Source organism: Sorex araneus, chromosome X (genome assembly GCF_027595985.1).
Source record: "Sorex araneus isolate mSorAra2 chromosome X, mSorAra2.pri, whole genome shotgun sequence".
NCBI classification, from domain to species: Eukaryota; Metazoa; Chordata; class Mammalia; order Eulipotyphla; family Soricidae; genus Sorex; species Sorex araneus.
The window spans coordinates 268,229,897-268,247,149 of NC_073313.1; the positions used below are offsets into that span (position 1 = coordinate 268,229,897).

The 17,253-nt window shown below is 41.5% G+C and overlaps 1 protein-coding gene across 1 annotated transcript in view; it reads left to right on the forward strand.

Moving 5' to 3' along the window:
- UVRAG (UV radiation resistance associated) overlaps nt 1-17,253 on the forward strand; it is a 296,340-nt gene that overhangs the window by 41,659 nt on the left and 237,428 nt on the right. Inside the window, exons 3-4 of the mRNA XM_004610830.2 lie at nt 318-352; nt 14,439-14,600. Of these exons, the coding sequence (XP_004610887.2) occupies nt 318-352; nt 14,439-14,600 (197 nt within the window). The remainder of the gene's footprint in view (nt 1-317; nt 353-14,438; nt 14,601-17,253) is intronic.

The window sequence follows — 17,253 nt, forward strand, 5'->3', positions numbered from 1 at the left end:
AAAGCCAGGAGTAAGCTCAGGCATCACTGGGTATGGCCCCCAAGCAAATAAAAACAAAATAAAATATAGCACAAAAACATTTATTTCACCTACTATTTTATTTTTTTGGTAGTGCCAGGTCATTAACACAAGCAAGGCAAGCCTAGTGCTGTACCACACCCCGATTGTCTCTATTTTAATTTTTTTGCACATAAAAGTAGAAATAATAGCTCCCTTGAAAATGTTTTCAGAAATTTGCTGGAACATTTTTATAGGCTTGAGAATTAATGAGCTTTTAATTTCTTCCATATCACTTACTTTTTCTTTTTCTTTTTCAGAATTTTATAGAAGCGAAGTGATTAAGAATTCCTTGGTAAGTTTGTTTTTTGGCAGGGGCAGGGTCATATGACTAAACCTATAACGTCTGTTTTAGAAAAAGCTGAGATGTAAGTTGAAGTTCAGTTATGGCATTTTGGTATTTGTACTGTTAAATCTTATGCTTAGTTATTTCTTTCATCTTTACTTATTTGTTCACTATTGTATTGCCAATGCTTAGAGCAAGCCTGGCAGTTTGTAGGCAATTGGTATTTCCAAGTGAACTGATATTTCTGTTAAGCATTAGGGCTTATTCCACTCAAATACTATATTTGGATCACTTCTATTTGTGAGATTCTTTGTTTTGGGGCATCCCTAGCAGTGCGCAGGGGTTACTCCTGCTCTGTAGGAGTTACTTGTGGCAGTGCTTGGGATGCAGGGGATCGAGCCTGGGTTGGCTGCGTGCTAGGCAGATGCTTTACATGCTGTACGATTGTTTTGGCCCCTATTTATGAGATTTTTAACTATTTGACCTAAGTAATAAGTGACAGATGACAATTATTTTAGTAAAGTTTTATTTATTTGTGGTTTTGGTGGCACACCTGGGTTACTCCTGGCTCTTCACTCAGGAATTTCTCCTGGTGATTCATGGGGACCCTATGGGATGCCTGGGGTTGAATCTGGGCCCATCCCATGCAAGGCAAATGTCCTACCTGTTGTGCTGTTGCTCTGGGATCAGTCCTGGCTCTGCACTCAGGAATTACTCCTGTTGGGTCTCTGGGGACCTTATGGAATGCCAGGGATCGAACCCGGTTGGCTGCATGCAAGTGCCTTAGATGCTGTACTGTCGCTCCAACCCTAGGGAAGTTTCAAAGAATTGAGTATTCAGGCTCATTGTTTTGGATCCTTCCACTTGTTTTTGGTGATGGCAGCAGTCAGAAAAGGATTGGGGCTGAGGGTCTGACTCTGGTAGGAACGTGTCTAAGGCCCTGGGCTCAATCCCCAGCACGCAGAATAACTCATTGCATTTTCCTTTTCAGGAAGGTATCACTGTATCACTGCATTATTGTCATCTCGCTGCTCATCGATTTGCTTGAGCGGGCACCAGTAACGATTAAAAAAAAAAAATCTCTAAAATGTCACTCTGGCCCAGATAGGTTCCTTGAACTCTGATAAATAACCTTGATGAGTTACTAGCATCTTGCCTGATAAATAATAGCTATTAAGTAAATATTAGTTTCTTTTCTTCTTTGGTGGGGCAGAGGTTGGGGGAGTGAACCCGGGTTGGCTGTGTACAAGGCAAGCATCTTCTCAGCCCCTTCTTATCCTTTCTTGACTCAAGGGGAAACTGAAGTAATCTAAGGACGTGAGGTTTAATCCAAGGTCAAGTCAGACTTAGCTGTGAGGGTGATCAGTGAACCGATATAGTAGAATCTTGCCTTGCTTGTTTTTCACTCTAGTCAAAACTTTTGTGGAAGTGGTTTATGTCTAATTTCCTTTTGTCTAGATTTATAATGTACCCTATACTAATAGTGATATGTTAGTTATTATTCTACATTTTTAGTTTGTATTTGATTGATTTTATTTGGCTTCTAAGCCTTTATTTTCAAAATCATCTCTCTGAATACTAATTCATAATACTGAATATAATTCCTTTTGGTGCTATTTTCAGTTACTTCTGAACTTGTCTGAGAGATTATTGTTCATAAGCAATTTCAGATTTCCCCGTCTGTTTTTGCTTCCAACTTAGATTCTGAACTTTGTTCTCAGACCATAACAACTTGATTGAGTCACTTCAATGTCAAGGGAAACAAGAAAGTAACCCCCCCCAAAAAAAAAGCACACAATATTTTTAAACAATAGAAAATATATAAAAAAATTCAAAGGAGTGTTTTTTCTTAAAGGCTAGCTAGTAGATAAGCAGTTCCTAGGAACCTCTACTGTGCCCTTTTTCTAACACTTGAGCGCTGTGCTACCAGTGAACTTGTCCCTAGCCATCTGACTATTGAGCACGGAAAGTGCAGTCAGGTCCTACTGAAGGATTAGGTTTTATTAATTTAATTTAATTTAAATTTATTTTATGGGGGAGTTCTGGACCACACCAGCAGTACTTACGATCTATTTCTAGCTCTGTATTCATGAGTGATCCCTGGCCGTGTTCAGGGAACCATTTGTGGTACCAGGCATCAAACTGGTGTCAGCTGTATTCATGTCAAGTACCCTATCCCCTACACTGTCTCGCCAGCTTGGGATGCAGTTTTAACTTAAAGCAAAAAGTTGGTTTTTTTGTATGTGCGTTAGGTGTTGAACCCAGGCCTTATATCTATACAGCATATACTCTACCACTTAGTTATATCCCTGGTCCTGATTCTATTTAATTTTAGCTTAAATCTCCTCTGTGTGGTTAGTGGGTATCATATTGTACAGCATAGTTCTAGGTATTTCTGAAAGATTTTTTTTTAATCTATAACATTAGAAAGAAAAAAATTCCCTTTTTGTGTACTTATTTAAAAAATCTATTCAGGGGGCTGGAGCAATAGCACAGCGGGTAGGGCGTTTGCCTTGCGTGCGGCCAACCCGGGTTTGATTCCCAGCATCCCATATGGTCCCCCAAGTACTACCAGGAGTAATTCCTGAGTGCAGAGTAAGGAGTAACTCCTGAAAATTGCTGGGTATGACCCTAAAAGCAAAAAAAAAAAAAAAAAAAAAAAATTCAGTTTTGGTAGTGCCATCGTAAATCAGCACACTAGCTGTTTGCATTGTTGTCTTAGCTCTAATACTTATGATAAAACTTGTAAAGGTAAGATCATTGTTTGCTTTATCTTTGTAACCTCCATAAGAATTATAATTTTGCTTGGTTTATAAGTAAGCAAGAGAAAAAATTATTAATATAACCTACTCCAAGTTATTTCTAAGACTCAGAATTATTTTAAGTTCATAAAGAGAAAACATTTTTAATTAAAGTCTTGGCCTTGGCAGTAATCCTGAGTGACTTGTAACTCTATCTTACTAGCCTCTATTTACTTTGAAAACTCTTTTCTTTCTTGTTTTGGGGGGGTGACACACCCTGCAGTGCTCAAGGCTTACTGCTGTCTGCACTCAGAGATCACTTCTGACCAGGAGGTGCTCTTTTTTTTTTTTTTTTTTTTTGTTTCTTGGGTCACATCCAGCAATGCTCAGGGGTTACTCCTGGCTTTGCACTCAGGAATTGCTCCTGGCAGTGCTTGGGGGACCATATGGGATGCCGGGGATCGAACCCGGGTCGGCCGCATGCAAGGCAAATGCCCTACCCATTGTGTTATCGCTGACCAGGAGGTGCTCTTGGGACCACGTGAGGTGCTGGGGATTGAACCCTGGATGGCAAGGCAGGGCAAACGCCTTACCCGTTTTACTCTCTCTCTGGCCATTACTTTGAAATTTCTTTCACCCATTCCAAGATTTTATTTAGCAATCTTTCCTTCCTTCAGGTACATTGTTTGACCTGTGATTGGAATCTCTTGTATATATTTCAGCATCAGTGGTCCTAGTTTGTGGAAATTTCATGAATTTTATAAAGAAGATGAATCAGTTTACTTCTTCATTGACAGATAATTTATTCTCTATTACCACTCCATGCCTCTTTACTTTTTTTCCCTTTTGTGCCTTTCTGCCTGTACTTAATAGTTTTCATTGAAGTTGAGCATTTATACAGAAGAGTTTACAGATCTCAAATATACATTTGATGAATTTTTCTCAAAATGAATGCCCAGGTAACCAGCATCCTACAACTTGTTATACCTATCTATACTAAATTGTAGGATATTTTGAGCACCCAAAAGTCCCTTTAGATCCTCTTCAGTTACAGTTACACTCCTGACAGTTAACATCATACCATGTAAGCAATTTTTGAGCTTTATAGAATGATATCGTATAGTATGTAGTCTTTGTGTCTTTACTTCCTGGTCTATTTTGCTGAACCATTCATACTGTGAATCTTGTAGATTGTTTTCTTTCCAATATTCCACTGCTTAAACATGCCAGAAGCTCGCTTTTTCTTTTCTTTTTTTTTTTAGTATTTTTTAAAAATTTATTTATTTTTAATTAGTGAACCACCGTGAGGGTACAGTTACAGATTTATACACTTTTGTGCTTATGCTTCCCTCATACAAAGTTCGGGAACCCATCCCTTCACCAGTGCCCATTCTCCACCACCAGTAAACCATCCCTCCCGCCCTCCCCAATCCCATCTCCCCCCACCCCACCCTGCCACTGTGGTGGGGCATTCCCTTCTGTTCTCTCTCTCTAATTAGCTGTTGAGGTTTGCAATAAAGGTGTTGAGTGGCCACTGTGCTCAGTCTCTAGCCCTCATTCAGCCCGCAACTCCCTTCCCCCGCATGGCCTTCGACTACATTATAGTTGGTGATCCCTTCTCTGAGTTGCCCTTTCCCCAGAATGTGAGGTCAGCCTCCAAGCCATGGAGTCAACCTCCTGGTACTTATTTCTACAATTCTTGGGTGTTAGTCTCCCACTCTGTTATTCTATATGCCATAGATGAGTGCAATCTTTCTATGTCTTCTCTCTCTTTCTGACTCATTTCACTTAGCATGAAACTTTTCATGCCGATCCACTTAGATACAAAATTCATGACCTCCTTTTTTCTAACAGCTGCATAGTATTCCATTGTATAGATGTACCAAAGTTTCCTCAACCAGTCATCCGTTCTAGGGCATTTGGGTTTTTTCCAGATTCTGGCTATTGTAAACAGTGCTGCGATGAACATACATGTGCAGATGTTATTTCGATTATACTTTTTTGCCTCTCTGGGATATATTCCCAGCAGTGGTATTGCTGGGTCAAATGGGAGCTCAATATCTAATTTTTTGAGAATCGTCCATATTGTTTTCCAGAAGGGCTGAACCAGTCGGCATTCCCACCAGCAGTGTAGAAGGGTCCCTTTCTCCCCACATCCTCTCCAACAGCAGTTGCTTTTATTCTTTTGGCTGTGTGCTAGTCTCTGTGGTGTGAGGTGGTATCTCGTGGTTGTTTTGATCTGCATCTCTCTGATGATTAGTGATGTAGAGCACTTTTTCATGTGCCTTTTGGCCATTCATATCTCTTCCTTGCTAGAGTTTCTGTTCATTTCTTCGCCCCATTTTTTGATGGGGTTGGATGTTTTCTTCTTGTAGAATTCAACCAGTGCTTTATATACCATTGATATCAACCCCTTATCTGATGGGTATTGTGTAAATATCCTTTCCCATTCTGTGGATAGTCTTTGTATTCTGGTCACTGTATCTTTTGCGGTGCAGAAGCTTTTTAGTTTAATGTAGTCCCATTTGTTGATCTCTGTTTTTACTAGATTGCTTAGTTCCGTGTCACTTTTGAAGATACCTTTATCTTCAATATCGTGGAGGGTTTTGCCGACCTTGTCTTCAATGTACCTTATGGTTTGTGGTCTAATGTTGAGGTCTTTAATCCATTTTGATCTCACTTTTGTGCATGGTGTCAGGTCAAGGTCTAAGCCCATTTTTTTGCATGTGGTTGTCCAGTTGTGCCAGCACCATTTGTTAAAGAGGCTTTCCTTGCTCCACTTCACATCTCTTGCTCCCTTATCAAAGATTAGATGATCATACATTTGGGGTTGTGTGTAAGGATATTCCACCCTGTTCCATTGGTCTACGGCTCTGCCTTTGTTCCAGTACCATGCTGTTTTAATTGTTACTGCTTTGTAGTAAAGTTTGAGGTTGGGGAGGGTGATGCCTCCCATCGTCTTTTTCCCAAGAATTGTTTTAGCTATCCGTGGGCGTTTGTTGTTCCATATGAATTTTAGGATTGCTCGATCCATTTCTTTGAAGAATGTCATGGGTATACTTATAGGAATCGCGTTGAATCTGTATAATGCTTTGGGGAGTATTGACATTTTGACGACATTGATTCTCCCTATCCACGAGCAGGGTATATGTTTCCATTTCCTCATGTCCTCTTTGATTTCATGGAGTAGCGTTTTATAGTTTTCTTTGAAGAGGTCTTTTACTTCCTTGGTTAAGCTGATTCCGAGGTACTTGATTTTCTGGGGCACGATTGTGAATGGGATTGCTTTTTTCATGTCCTTTTCTTCTGCCTCATTGTTTGTGTATAGGAAGGCCATGGATTTTTGGGTATTGATTTTGTAGCCTGCAACATTACTGGATAAGTCTATTGTTTCTAAGAGTTTCTTAGTAGAGGCTTTAGGCTTCTCTAGATATAGTATCGTATCGTCTGCAAATAGTGAGAGTTTGATTTCTTCCTTTCCTATCTGGATGCCCTTAATCTCTTTTTCTTGTCTAATAGCTATCGCAAGTACTTCCAGTACTATATTGAAGAGAAGTGGTGAGAGCGGGCATCCTTGTCTTGTACCTGATCTTAGAGGAAAGGCCTTTAGTTTTTCCCCGTTGAGGATAATGCTTGCCGTAGGCTTGTGTTAGATGGCTTCGACTATCTTGAGGAAAGTTCCTCCAAACCCCATTTTCGTGAGGGTTTTCATCATGAAAGGATGTTGGATCTTGTCAAATGCTTTCTCTGCATCTATTGATATGATCATATGGTTTTTATCTTTACTTTTGTTGATATGATGGATTATGTTGATTGATTTCCGAATGTTAAACCATCCTTGCATCCCCGGAATGAATCCCACTTGGTCATGATGTATGATCTTTTTGATGAGTTGTTGGATCCTATTTGCTAATATTTTGTTGAGAATCTTTGCATCGGTGTTTATCAGGGATATTGGTCTGTAATTTTCTTTCTTAGTGGTGTCTTTGTTTGCTTTTGGTATTAGGGAGATGTATGCTTCATAGAAACTATTTGGGAGAGTTCCTTTATTTTCAATTTCCTGGAAAAGTTTGAGGAGAACTGGCAACAGGTCTTCTTGAAATATTTGGAAGAATTCACCGGTGAAACCATCTGGGCCTGGGCTTTTGTTTTTGGGGGAGATTTTTGATTACAGTTTCGATTTCCTTAACATTGATGGGTCTATTCAGGTATTCCAAGTCTTCTTTGTTCAGTCTTGGGAGATTGTAGGAGTCAAGGAATTCATCCATTTCTTTTAGGTTCTCCTGTTTTGTGGTGTATAGGCCTTCAAAGTAGTCTCTAATGATCTTTTGTATCTCACTGGTTTCTGTCATGATGTCCCCCTTTTCATTTCTGATTCGATTTATTAGGGCTCTCTCTCTTTCTTTCTTTGTGAGTCTTGTTAGCGGTTTATCAATCTTATTTATTTTCTCGAAGAACCAGCTCTTTGTTTCATTGATCTCTCGGATTGTTTTTTTGGTTTTGATGTCGTTAATTTCTGCTCTAATTTTTATTATTTCTTTCCTTCAATCTGGTTTTGGTTCCTTTTTCTGGTCCTTTTCTAAGGTCTTGAGTCGTGAAGTCAAGCTATCTATGTGGGCCCTTTCTTCCTTCCTGAGGAATGCTTGGAGAGCTATAAATTTTCCCCTTAACACGGCTTTAGCTGCGTCCCATAGGATTTGGTAGCTCGTGTCTTCATTCTCATTTGTTTCTAAGTATCTTTTGATTTCTTCCTTGATTTCCTTCCTGACCCACTCATTGTTCAACATTGAATTGTTTAATTTCCAGGTGTTTGATTTGGTTCTCCGTGTCGGTGAGTGGTTAGCTTCTATCTTCAGCGCATCGTGGTCTGAAAAGATGGTTGATATAATTTCTATTTTTCCTATTCTATTGAGGTATGTTCTGGGGCCCACTACATGGTCTATTTTAGAAAATATTCCATGTGCACTGGAAAAGAATGTGTATTCTTTCTTTTTGGGGTGTAAGGCCCTGTATAGTTCTATTAGGCCTCTCTCTTCAATTTCTTCTTTCAGAGTCAGTGTTTCCTTGTTGAGTTTTGTTCTTGTCGATCTATCTAGAGGCGATAAGGCCGTATTGAAGTCTCCGACTACAATTGTGCTGTTAGTGATGTCCTCTTTGAAGTCTGTTAGGAGTTGTTTTAAATATTTAGCCGGTCGTTCGTTAGGAGCGTATATGTTTAAGAGTGTGATTTCTTCCTGTTGTACATATCCCTTGATAAATAGAAAATGACCTTCGCTGTCCCTTTTAATCTTTTTCAACCTGAAGTCTATGTTGTCGGATACCAGGATGGCCACTCCAGCTTTTTTAAGGGAGTTGTTTGCTTGCAGGATTGTTTTCCATCCTTTGACTTTGAGTCTATGTTTACTCTGTTTGTTCAGGTGTGTTTCTTGCAGGCAGCAGAATGTTGGATTTAATTTCCGGATCCATTTTGCCACTCTGTGTCTCTTGATGGGTGCATTTAGGCCGTTGACATTGAGAGAGATTATTGTGATAGGATTTTGTGTCATATTTCTGTGGTATTTGTTGTTTTTATGGGGCTCCTCCTTGTCTTACAGTATCCCCTTTAGACCTTCTTTCAAGTTTGGTTTTGAGTCTATGAAGTTCCTGAGCTGTTGTTTATCCGAGAAATAGTATATGGTTCCTTCGAGTTTGAGTGAGAGTTTAGCCGGATAAAGTATTCTTGGTGAGGCATTCATTTCGTAGAGTATTTTCACTATGTCCCACCATTGTCTTCGGGCTCGGAGGGTTTCCTCTGACAGGTCTGCTGTAAATCTGAGGGGTGCTCCTTTGTATGTGATTTCCTTCTTTGACCTTGCTGCTTGCAGAATTGTGTCTCTATACATAGCATCCGTCATTCTGACTATGATATGCCTTGGAGTCTTTTTATTCGGGTCTCTTTAGCTGGTACTATTCGGACTCCTTGTATCTGGATGCCTGCCTTCTCCAGCTCTGGGAATTTCTTAGCAATGATGTCTTTGACTGTGTTTTTTTTCACTGGGGTTACTTCCCTGTGGTTCTGGTACTCCAATGATTCTTATGTTGTTCCTCTTGAAGTCATCCCCCAGGGCTCTGATTCGCTCTATAGCCATTTTGAGGTCTTTGGCCATGATTTGTTGTTGCCTATAAGCTTTCTTCAGCTCATCTTCCAGGTCGCTGATTCTGTCTTCAGCTGTAGTCATTCTATTGTTGAGGGCCTCTAGTGAGATTTTTAATTCATCTACCGATTCCTTTATTTGTGTGACTTCCGTTCGTAGGTTTGAGATTTCTGCTCTCATTTCTTCCTGCATTTTCTTGGTAGACCGTTCCAGTGCTTCATTCATCTCCTCCCTTAATTTATTGGATGTCTGTTCCATGGTTGCTTGGAGTAGGTCGACTCTCCTACAGATCTCTTCTCTGAATTGTTTATCTGAGAGGTTGTAGATGTGAGTAGCCCCCGTTGATGTTTCTGGAATCTTTTCTTCTCCCTCTCTTCGTGGAGGGGATTTTCGCTGCTTCTTCATATTGTTACGGAAGTATAGAGTTGGAACTTTGTAGTTATCTATTCTTGTTCCCTCTTGCTGAGGAAAGGAGGGGCTCTGGTTATGCTAAACTTCCCTTATTCACTGACAGCTTTTATTGTGTCAAACTAAGCTAATGGATTTTTTGCATGAGTGTTTGATATGGCTAAAGTGATTTTCAAAGAAATAGACAGTAACTATTATGCTGAGGTAACAAAGAATAACTGCGGCTGCGTTAGCATTGGACAGGATGCCACGCCCACTTTGAGACCACGCCCCCTAAGATACAGGCCACGCCCCCAGTGCCTTCCTGTTAGACAGCCAGGCGGGACAGGCAGGACACGGGGCGGGGCAGCTGCAGGATGTCAGGGACCCCGGTCGGCGGGAAGCGGGGGATGGGAGGGCGTGGCCGAGAGTCAGTGATGGTACCTGGGTGGGCAGGCCGCAGTTAGAGAGCGGATCGGGAGACGGGACGCGCAGGACACGGGGCGGGGCAGCTGCAGGACCCAGAAGCTCGCTTTTTCTTATTCTGTTACTGCTACAGGCCTCTGAGGCAGTGCTCAGAGGCCACTGGCCACCCACGCAGGACGTGGCTGTGTAAATATGATGGTTTAGTCCGGGGAATGCTGTGCTGTTGGGGTCAGCTGTGCCAGGAGGGCTACAAGCAGTGGTGCTTGGGGCGGGGAGCAGGTGGTTGTGGGCATTGAATTCTGGCCTAGTGCATACGAGACATGTACTCTAATCCCTCGAGCTCTCCTCAGCACCTGTTTCTTCTTCTGTTGATGGACATTTGGCTAGTTTCTCCTTTTCATCTAGTGGTGCTAAGAACATTCTTACATGTATCCTTAGTTGAACAATTGTATGTGTTTCTGTTAAGTGTATATTTAGAAATGGACTTGCTCGGAATATTCCTGTGACCAGCTTTAGAGTGTGTTACCAGGCAGCTTTTCCAAAATGATTATTTCGTGTACAGTCTTACTGGCCAACTGGCAGAGTTCTACATTATCATAAACATTTGGCATTTTGATTATATATATGTATTTTTGGCTGCAAATTAAGGAAATATTTTATATGGCAATTTACTCTCAGCACTTACAGTGCCAGCAGTGTGCCCAACATGGAAGCTTGATGTTAAGAACAGCTGGTAAGGGTGCCCATGTAGCGCTGACACTTGATGACTGCCGCCTGGTGGTCAAAGGTGGTAAGACAGAGTGAGTTGAGCATTTCTAAAATCAGCTCATCTTACAGTCTTAGAATGTGAAGAAAAGTGCGTATTAGAATTAATAGAAAATTGGAGTCTATTAGATGATAATAAGTGTAATGGAGCAAAATAAAGCATACTATATATCTGGAAGGGATGCATGTTAGTTTGTTAATTTTTTTATGGTTATCACATAGAAGAAACCACTCAAGCAAATTCCTGAAAGAAGTGAGGGCACTTCTGTGTGTGTGTGTGTGTGTGTGTGTGTGTGTGTGTGTGTTTGAGGGCTGAAAAGCAGGTAAGTACAATGAGTGTTTGTTCTAAGCAAAAAAAGTTGGCAAGTACAAAGTCGGAGTGTACTTGAGGTTTTCCAGAAGTGACCAAGAAGTTAGTGTAAGGGCAGTGGAGTGAGCAGGGAGAATTTGGAATCTTGCTAGGTAAAGATGATAGTGCGCCAGAGATAGCAGGAGAGGAAATGACCTGGATATTGAAGCCTGAGAAATGAGAATGGAATTTTAGAAGGGATTCAGTTATACGCCACACAAAATTAGGAGCTCCTGATGTTTAGTGACCCCCCAATATACTTATTTTTCTATTTTTTAGTGGCCCTAGCTTTTTCTAATAGCCCAGACAACTCAATTGTTTATTATATCGAGTAGCTAGAACAACCCATTCTGACAGGCTAGATGGTGGGCATTATCTCCAGGTCATGGGGTCTTTTAAAATCTATTAATCATGGTTTATTAATGTTAATGGTTTTGGCTTCTGTTGTCTGTATCCTTCAACACATTGTCAACACATAGTACTCTCCTCCATTTATTTTTTTCAGGAGGATGTTGGAGCCATAATATTATTGAATAGGTATTGGTTAATAATTAAAACAAAGCATTAGGAATGGAAGTAACCGGAGGGGACCGAGCAATAGAGTTGGGTGAACTGGGTAAAAGGGACCATTGTATAGTAAAGGATAAAATTGTTTTTTGGTATTTTTCTTTTTTGAGATGGGGGCCACACTTGGTGATGCTCAGGGCTTACTCCTGGCTCTTTGCTCAGGGATCACTTTTGGCAGGCTCAGGGGACCATATAGGGGGCTAGGGATTGCACTGGAATTGGCCCGTGCAAGGCAAGTGCCCTACTGACTGTACTATTACACCGGCTCTAAAATTGGATTTTTACTGGCCAGCATCTTTGATGCACACCTGAAACTTTCATACTGCTAGACATTGATACTTCAATATAATAGTTATGCAGTTATGTAAAGGGATGGAATTAGGAAAGTTCTCTAGTGTGGACTTCGTTTTGGTTCTTGAGCCTCTCCCAGCTCTGTGCTCAGAACCTTTCCCCAGCTGTGCTCAGGACCATTTGGTGCCAGGGATCAACTAGAGGTTGGCCACATGCAAGGCAGGGATCAAGTAGGGGTTGGCACATGCTAGGCAAGCACTTAAATCCCTGGATGCTCTCTCTGGAGCCTATTGTGCTCTGTGTCATAGTTAGCCTCAGATTTTATCCCAAGGGCTAATTACCTATGATTTTATCTATAATTTTCAATAAATTTGAGTGTTTTTTGTTTCTTAAAACAGCTTATTTTTACTTCAGAGTCAGATTTGTTGCCTGGGGTTACTCCTGGCTCTGCACTAAGGAATCACTCCTGGTGGGGTGGGAGGTGGTGGATGGGGAGTGTATGGGATGCGGGGGATTGAATCTGGCCTGGCCTCATGCGAGGCAAACACTCTACCCACTGTACCATCGCTCTGACCCCATCACTTTTTTTTTTTCAACTTTTTTAACTCTCCTTTTTTTTTAAACAGAAAAATATTTTATTAGTAAAAGCATAATTTGAACTTGAACATAATAAAATGCAGTCACATATGGGAGACTAAGACAAGTCTTAGTCTTGTCAGTGGCTGTTCATAGCAACTTAATTTTTTTGGGCTTTTTGGGTCACACCCAGCAATGCTCAGGGGTTACTCCTGGCTCCCAGCAATGCTCAGGGGTTACTCCTGGCTCTGCACTCAGGAATTATTCCTGGCGGTGCTTGGGGGACATATGGGATGCCAGGGATCGAACCTGGGTCGGCCGCGTGCAGAGCAAATGCTCTGCCCTCTGTACTATCACTCCAGCCCTATATCCACTCTTAACTGCTTATATAGTAGAAGAATCTTGTAACACTGTAAGTCCAACTCTCTATCCTCAGTTTGTCATTTGTACTATTAGATGTTTCACGTACTTTCTTTATAGGCCCTTTATGCAGCTCTGGTTTTTACGCTATAAACAGTCATATATGACACAAAAGGAACATATACATTATTATAGATATTATTTGCCATTATCAGTTTCCTTCATCAATTGCTTCTTACAGATCCAAGTTTCTTTCTGTCATTTCTTTAAGGTTGATGAATTTTCTTTTTGGGGTGTTGGGCAATGAGCACCCAGCAGTGATCAGGTTTTAGCCCTGGCTCTGCCCAGGGATCACTCTCGGCAGTGTTCAGGGAGCCCTGTGAGGCACCAGGGATTGAACCCACACCGGCAGTATGCAAGGTAAACTCTTCCTGCCATACTGTGTCTCTGGCCCCTACAGCACTATTACAGGTGTGGCTCCATGCACGAAGCATTCCAGCACCACACCCTGCACCAGGGTCCACTTTCCTCCACCACTGTCCCAGGGCCTCCCCCATCCTCCACCTTCTCCTCCCCTCCCCAACTCACCACTTGGATAAATTTCCTACTGAGCCACTTCTGTCGCCTCTGGGCATTTTTTATCCCCCTACTATGTCTCTCTCTCTCTCTCTCTCTCTCTCTCTCTCTCTCTCTCTCTCTCTCTCTCTCTCTCTGTGTGTACACGCTTGTATTTTTCCTGTTCTGTTTTTGTTTTTGACCATACCCAGTGGTCCTCAATGTGTACTCCTGGCTTTGTGCTCAAGTGTCACTCCTGGTGGTAGGAGATAGAACCACATACAACCCTTCCTGCTGTACTGTTGTTCCTATTTCTTTGCATTTTACACACAGGAGAGATCTGTCCCTCTCCTGAATCACTTGACTCAGCATGTCATTGTGTGACTGTTCTTATGGACTGTTATGGACTATATGGACTGTTCTTGAACAGTTGGGCTGCGACTGTGATTTGAGTGACTGTGAACATAGGAGTACGAATGTCTTTTCTGAGAATAGTTTTGAAGCCTTGAGATTGAGGCAAAGAGATGGAAGTCCTGGAAGCTTAGTTTCAAAATTTTTAATTCCCTGCGGTGTGACTGTGTAACATTTTGTACAATTTGATTACTCAGGTTTTCATGAAATTATAATTTCTTATATAGGGATTTGAGTCCAATGATAAGTTGCAGATACTTTTAGGCATAGCTTATGTGTCAGTAATTATGAATTTTGTGCTATGTCAATAACTGAATTACCATGTAAAGCTTTATTGATGGAGACATTATGAGAAGATATATGCTCCTTATCAGCTCTATTGTGTTGACTGGAATGTCTTCTCAGTTTACTTAAAATTTCTAATATACTTACAAGGTCTTTGTTTCTTAAAAATAAAGCGATTTATAATCTAATTAAAATGCCAGTGAACAAGTTAGAATCTTTCTAAAGTGTGTTTTCATTGCCATTAACAGAATCCAACGTGGCGGAGTCTTGATTTTAGAATAATGCCGGATCATCTTGATACATCTGTGTCTTGTTTCGTGGTGAAGATATGGGGTGGAAAGGAAGATGTCTACCAGCTGTTGATTGAATGGAAAGTCTATTTGGATGGGCTGAAATATTTGGGTCAGCAGGTAATTTAATGACAATCAATGAACCTCGAGCTTTACATAATTATCTTCTGTAAATTAGCCTGTTGATTCTCTGATTACATTTTCTGTTATAGAGACCTTTTACAATTGTTCATTTGAAGAAAGAAATTTAAGTGGTTGCCACTGAAATGATCAAAAGAATGATTTTTAGGGCTGGGAATTGGCTTAGAGGGCTACGCACATGCTTTGTAATTGCGGTAGTGACTCCCAACAGAACCAGGGAGTTGCCCCTTAGCTGTGCCCCGCTGTCTGTGGTCTCCCGCCCTACCCTAAGAAATGACTATTTTTTGGGGGGTGGGTACCTGAGGTAAGGACTTACCTATTGGTGCTCAGGGCTTATTTCTGGCTCTGTGTTCAGGATTTACTCCTGGTGGTGCTTGGGGGACCATATAAGATGCTGGGGATTGAGCCCAGATTGGCCTCGTGCAAGTTATGTACCTTAACCTCAGTACTATCTCTCCAGCCCCCGGGTTTTCAACTACTTTCAATTAAAATTTTTGTTGTATTTAGATAATATGGTTATAGTAATAGTACTGCTTATGGTTTTGTTGTTGCTGTTTTTGATTTTGGGGTCATATCCAGTGATGCTCAGAGGCCATTCCTGGTTGCCGTGCTCAGAATTGGCAGTGCTTGGGGACCATTGTTCATTGCTGGGGGTTGCTAGTGTTTGTCTTACATGCAAGGCAAATACGTTAACCCTTGAACTCTGGCAGGCACCAACATTTTTTTTTTTTATTATTGAATCACCATGAGAAAAGTTACAAAGCTTTCAGGTTTAAGTCTCAGTCATACAATGATCAAACCCCCATCTCTTCACCAGTATACATGTTCCACCACCAAGAACCTTATCCCACTCATCCCCCACCTGTGTGGCAGATGATTTTCACTTTATCTCTCTTTACTTTGATTACATTCAAAATTTCAACAGAAAACTCACTATTATTATTTGGAATTTTCCCCCAACAATCAGACCTGCTGAAAAGGCATCATTTGATAATTTGTTTTCCATTGCTGAGAATGAAGAGCATATGAGGTCGCCTGGTGATCTGGTCGATCTGGTATTTTAGTAATTAAATCCAGAGAAATTTCTGCCAGAAGTCAAGTCACTGCAAGCTTGTACCTCCAGTTAGTGGGCTCTATAAGATGGCAGTCGCCCCGCTGCCGGCACTGCTGTCGCCGAAAGGAAAGGCTGAGAAAGAAAAACCTTTCCCCTCCCAGGGCGGCATGGGGCTGTAGCTTAGTTCAGTCTAGAGGCATTTCTACAAGAAGCCGCTGGGTGCCGAAAGTAGTTAGTGGGCCTCCGGGATCATGGTCTCTTAGGAGCAGAGGAGCAGAGACCCCAACATTTTGATATAAAGAGGATTTCTTTTTAGCAGACTGGTGGGTGGAAGTCTAATGGGGGTGGACGCTGGTGAAGGGGTCAGTGTTTGAGCACTGCATGCCTGAAACCCAGTCATAAATAACTTTGTGATTTCAAGGTGAATTTTTAAGAAAGGGGACTTGTTTTGGGGGGGAAAAGGAGTTTGGACCACACTCTGCTGTGCTTAGGGGCTGCTGTGGCTCTGTGCTCAGGGGCAACTCCTAACTAGACAGTGCCAGGGTCCATATTAGGGTTGGCCACTTGCCAGGCTCATCTCTTAGTCTTGTACCATCTCTTTGATCTCCACCCTCCTCTTTTGGGGGAGAGAATATGCTTTCTCGGAGCACTTGATTTTTCTGTCTTTCCACCCATAGAATCTGAAAATTAAGTGGGCCACCTCTCCCATAAGTTCTTTCTTGTTTGTTTGTTTGTTTGCTTGGACCACATGCAGTGCCCGGGGTTTACTCCTGAGTCTGTGTTCAGGGATCACTCAGTCAATTCTGGTAGTGCTCTGAGGATCATATGGGACGCCAGGGATCTAACCCAGATCTCCCCTGTGCAAGACAAATGCCCTACCTGCTGTATTATTGCTAAGGGCTGAAGAGCAAGCCACTGTTAGGGCTGTAGGCTGGCTTTTGCCCAGACAGCTTTCATCATGGTCTTCCACCCTCACGTTCCTTCAATGGAATCTTGAAATTCCTAACTGTGCTCATCTAATCTGCCCTAATTTCAAAGTCAGCTTTTAATTTTCTGCTTGAGGTTGATTATAACAATATTACAAAAGAAAGAGAAAATGTTTTAAAAGGCACACGGAAATGTACCCATTTCTGAGTAAATTTGAGTCTTGGCAGAGGACACAGTGTAGACAGTGCTCTTTGGCAGAGGACACAGTGTAGACAGTGCTCTTCAGCTTTTCCATGTGGCCGACCACCCCTGCCCTGTACAGCAGTTCACACAGCAGCACTTGCAAGCCAGGCAGAAGACTGGCCGTTTTCAGCATTTCCACAGCTGCAAATTGGCAGTGGTGTGTGAACTGGTGGTTGAAGAAAACTGGTAATATGTATTATGAACAGTTAGCCTGAAACTCCTATGTATAGTTGTAAACCAGTGTTAGCCAAATAAAAATTTAAAAACCTATAGAATCCTGGAACTCACCTAATAAAATAGGTTTAACAAGTGATATGCTACTAGAAAAATAAAATAGAATCACATATTTTGGTGTATCAGGATAGTAGACTCATTTGCCTTTCAAGTCACATGACTATGACCTACTTG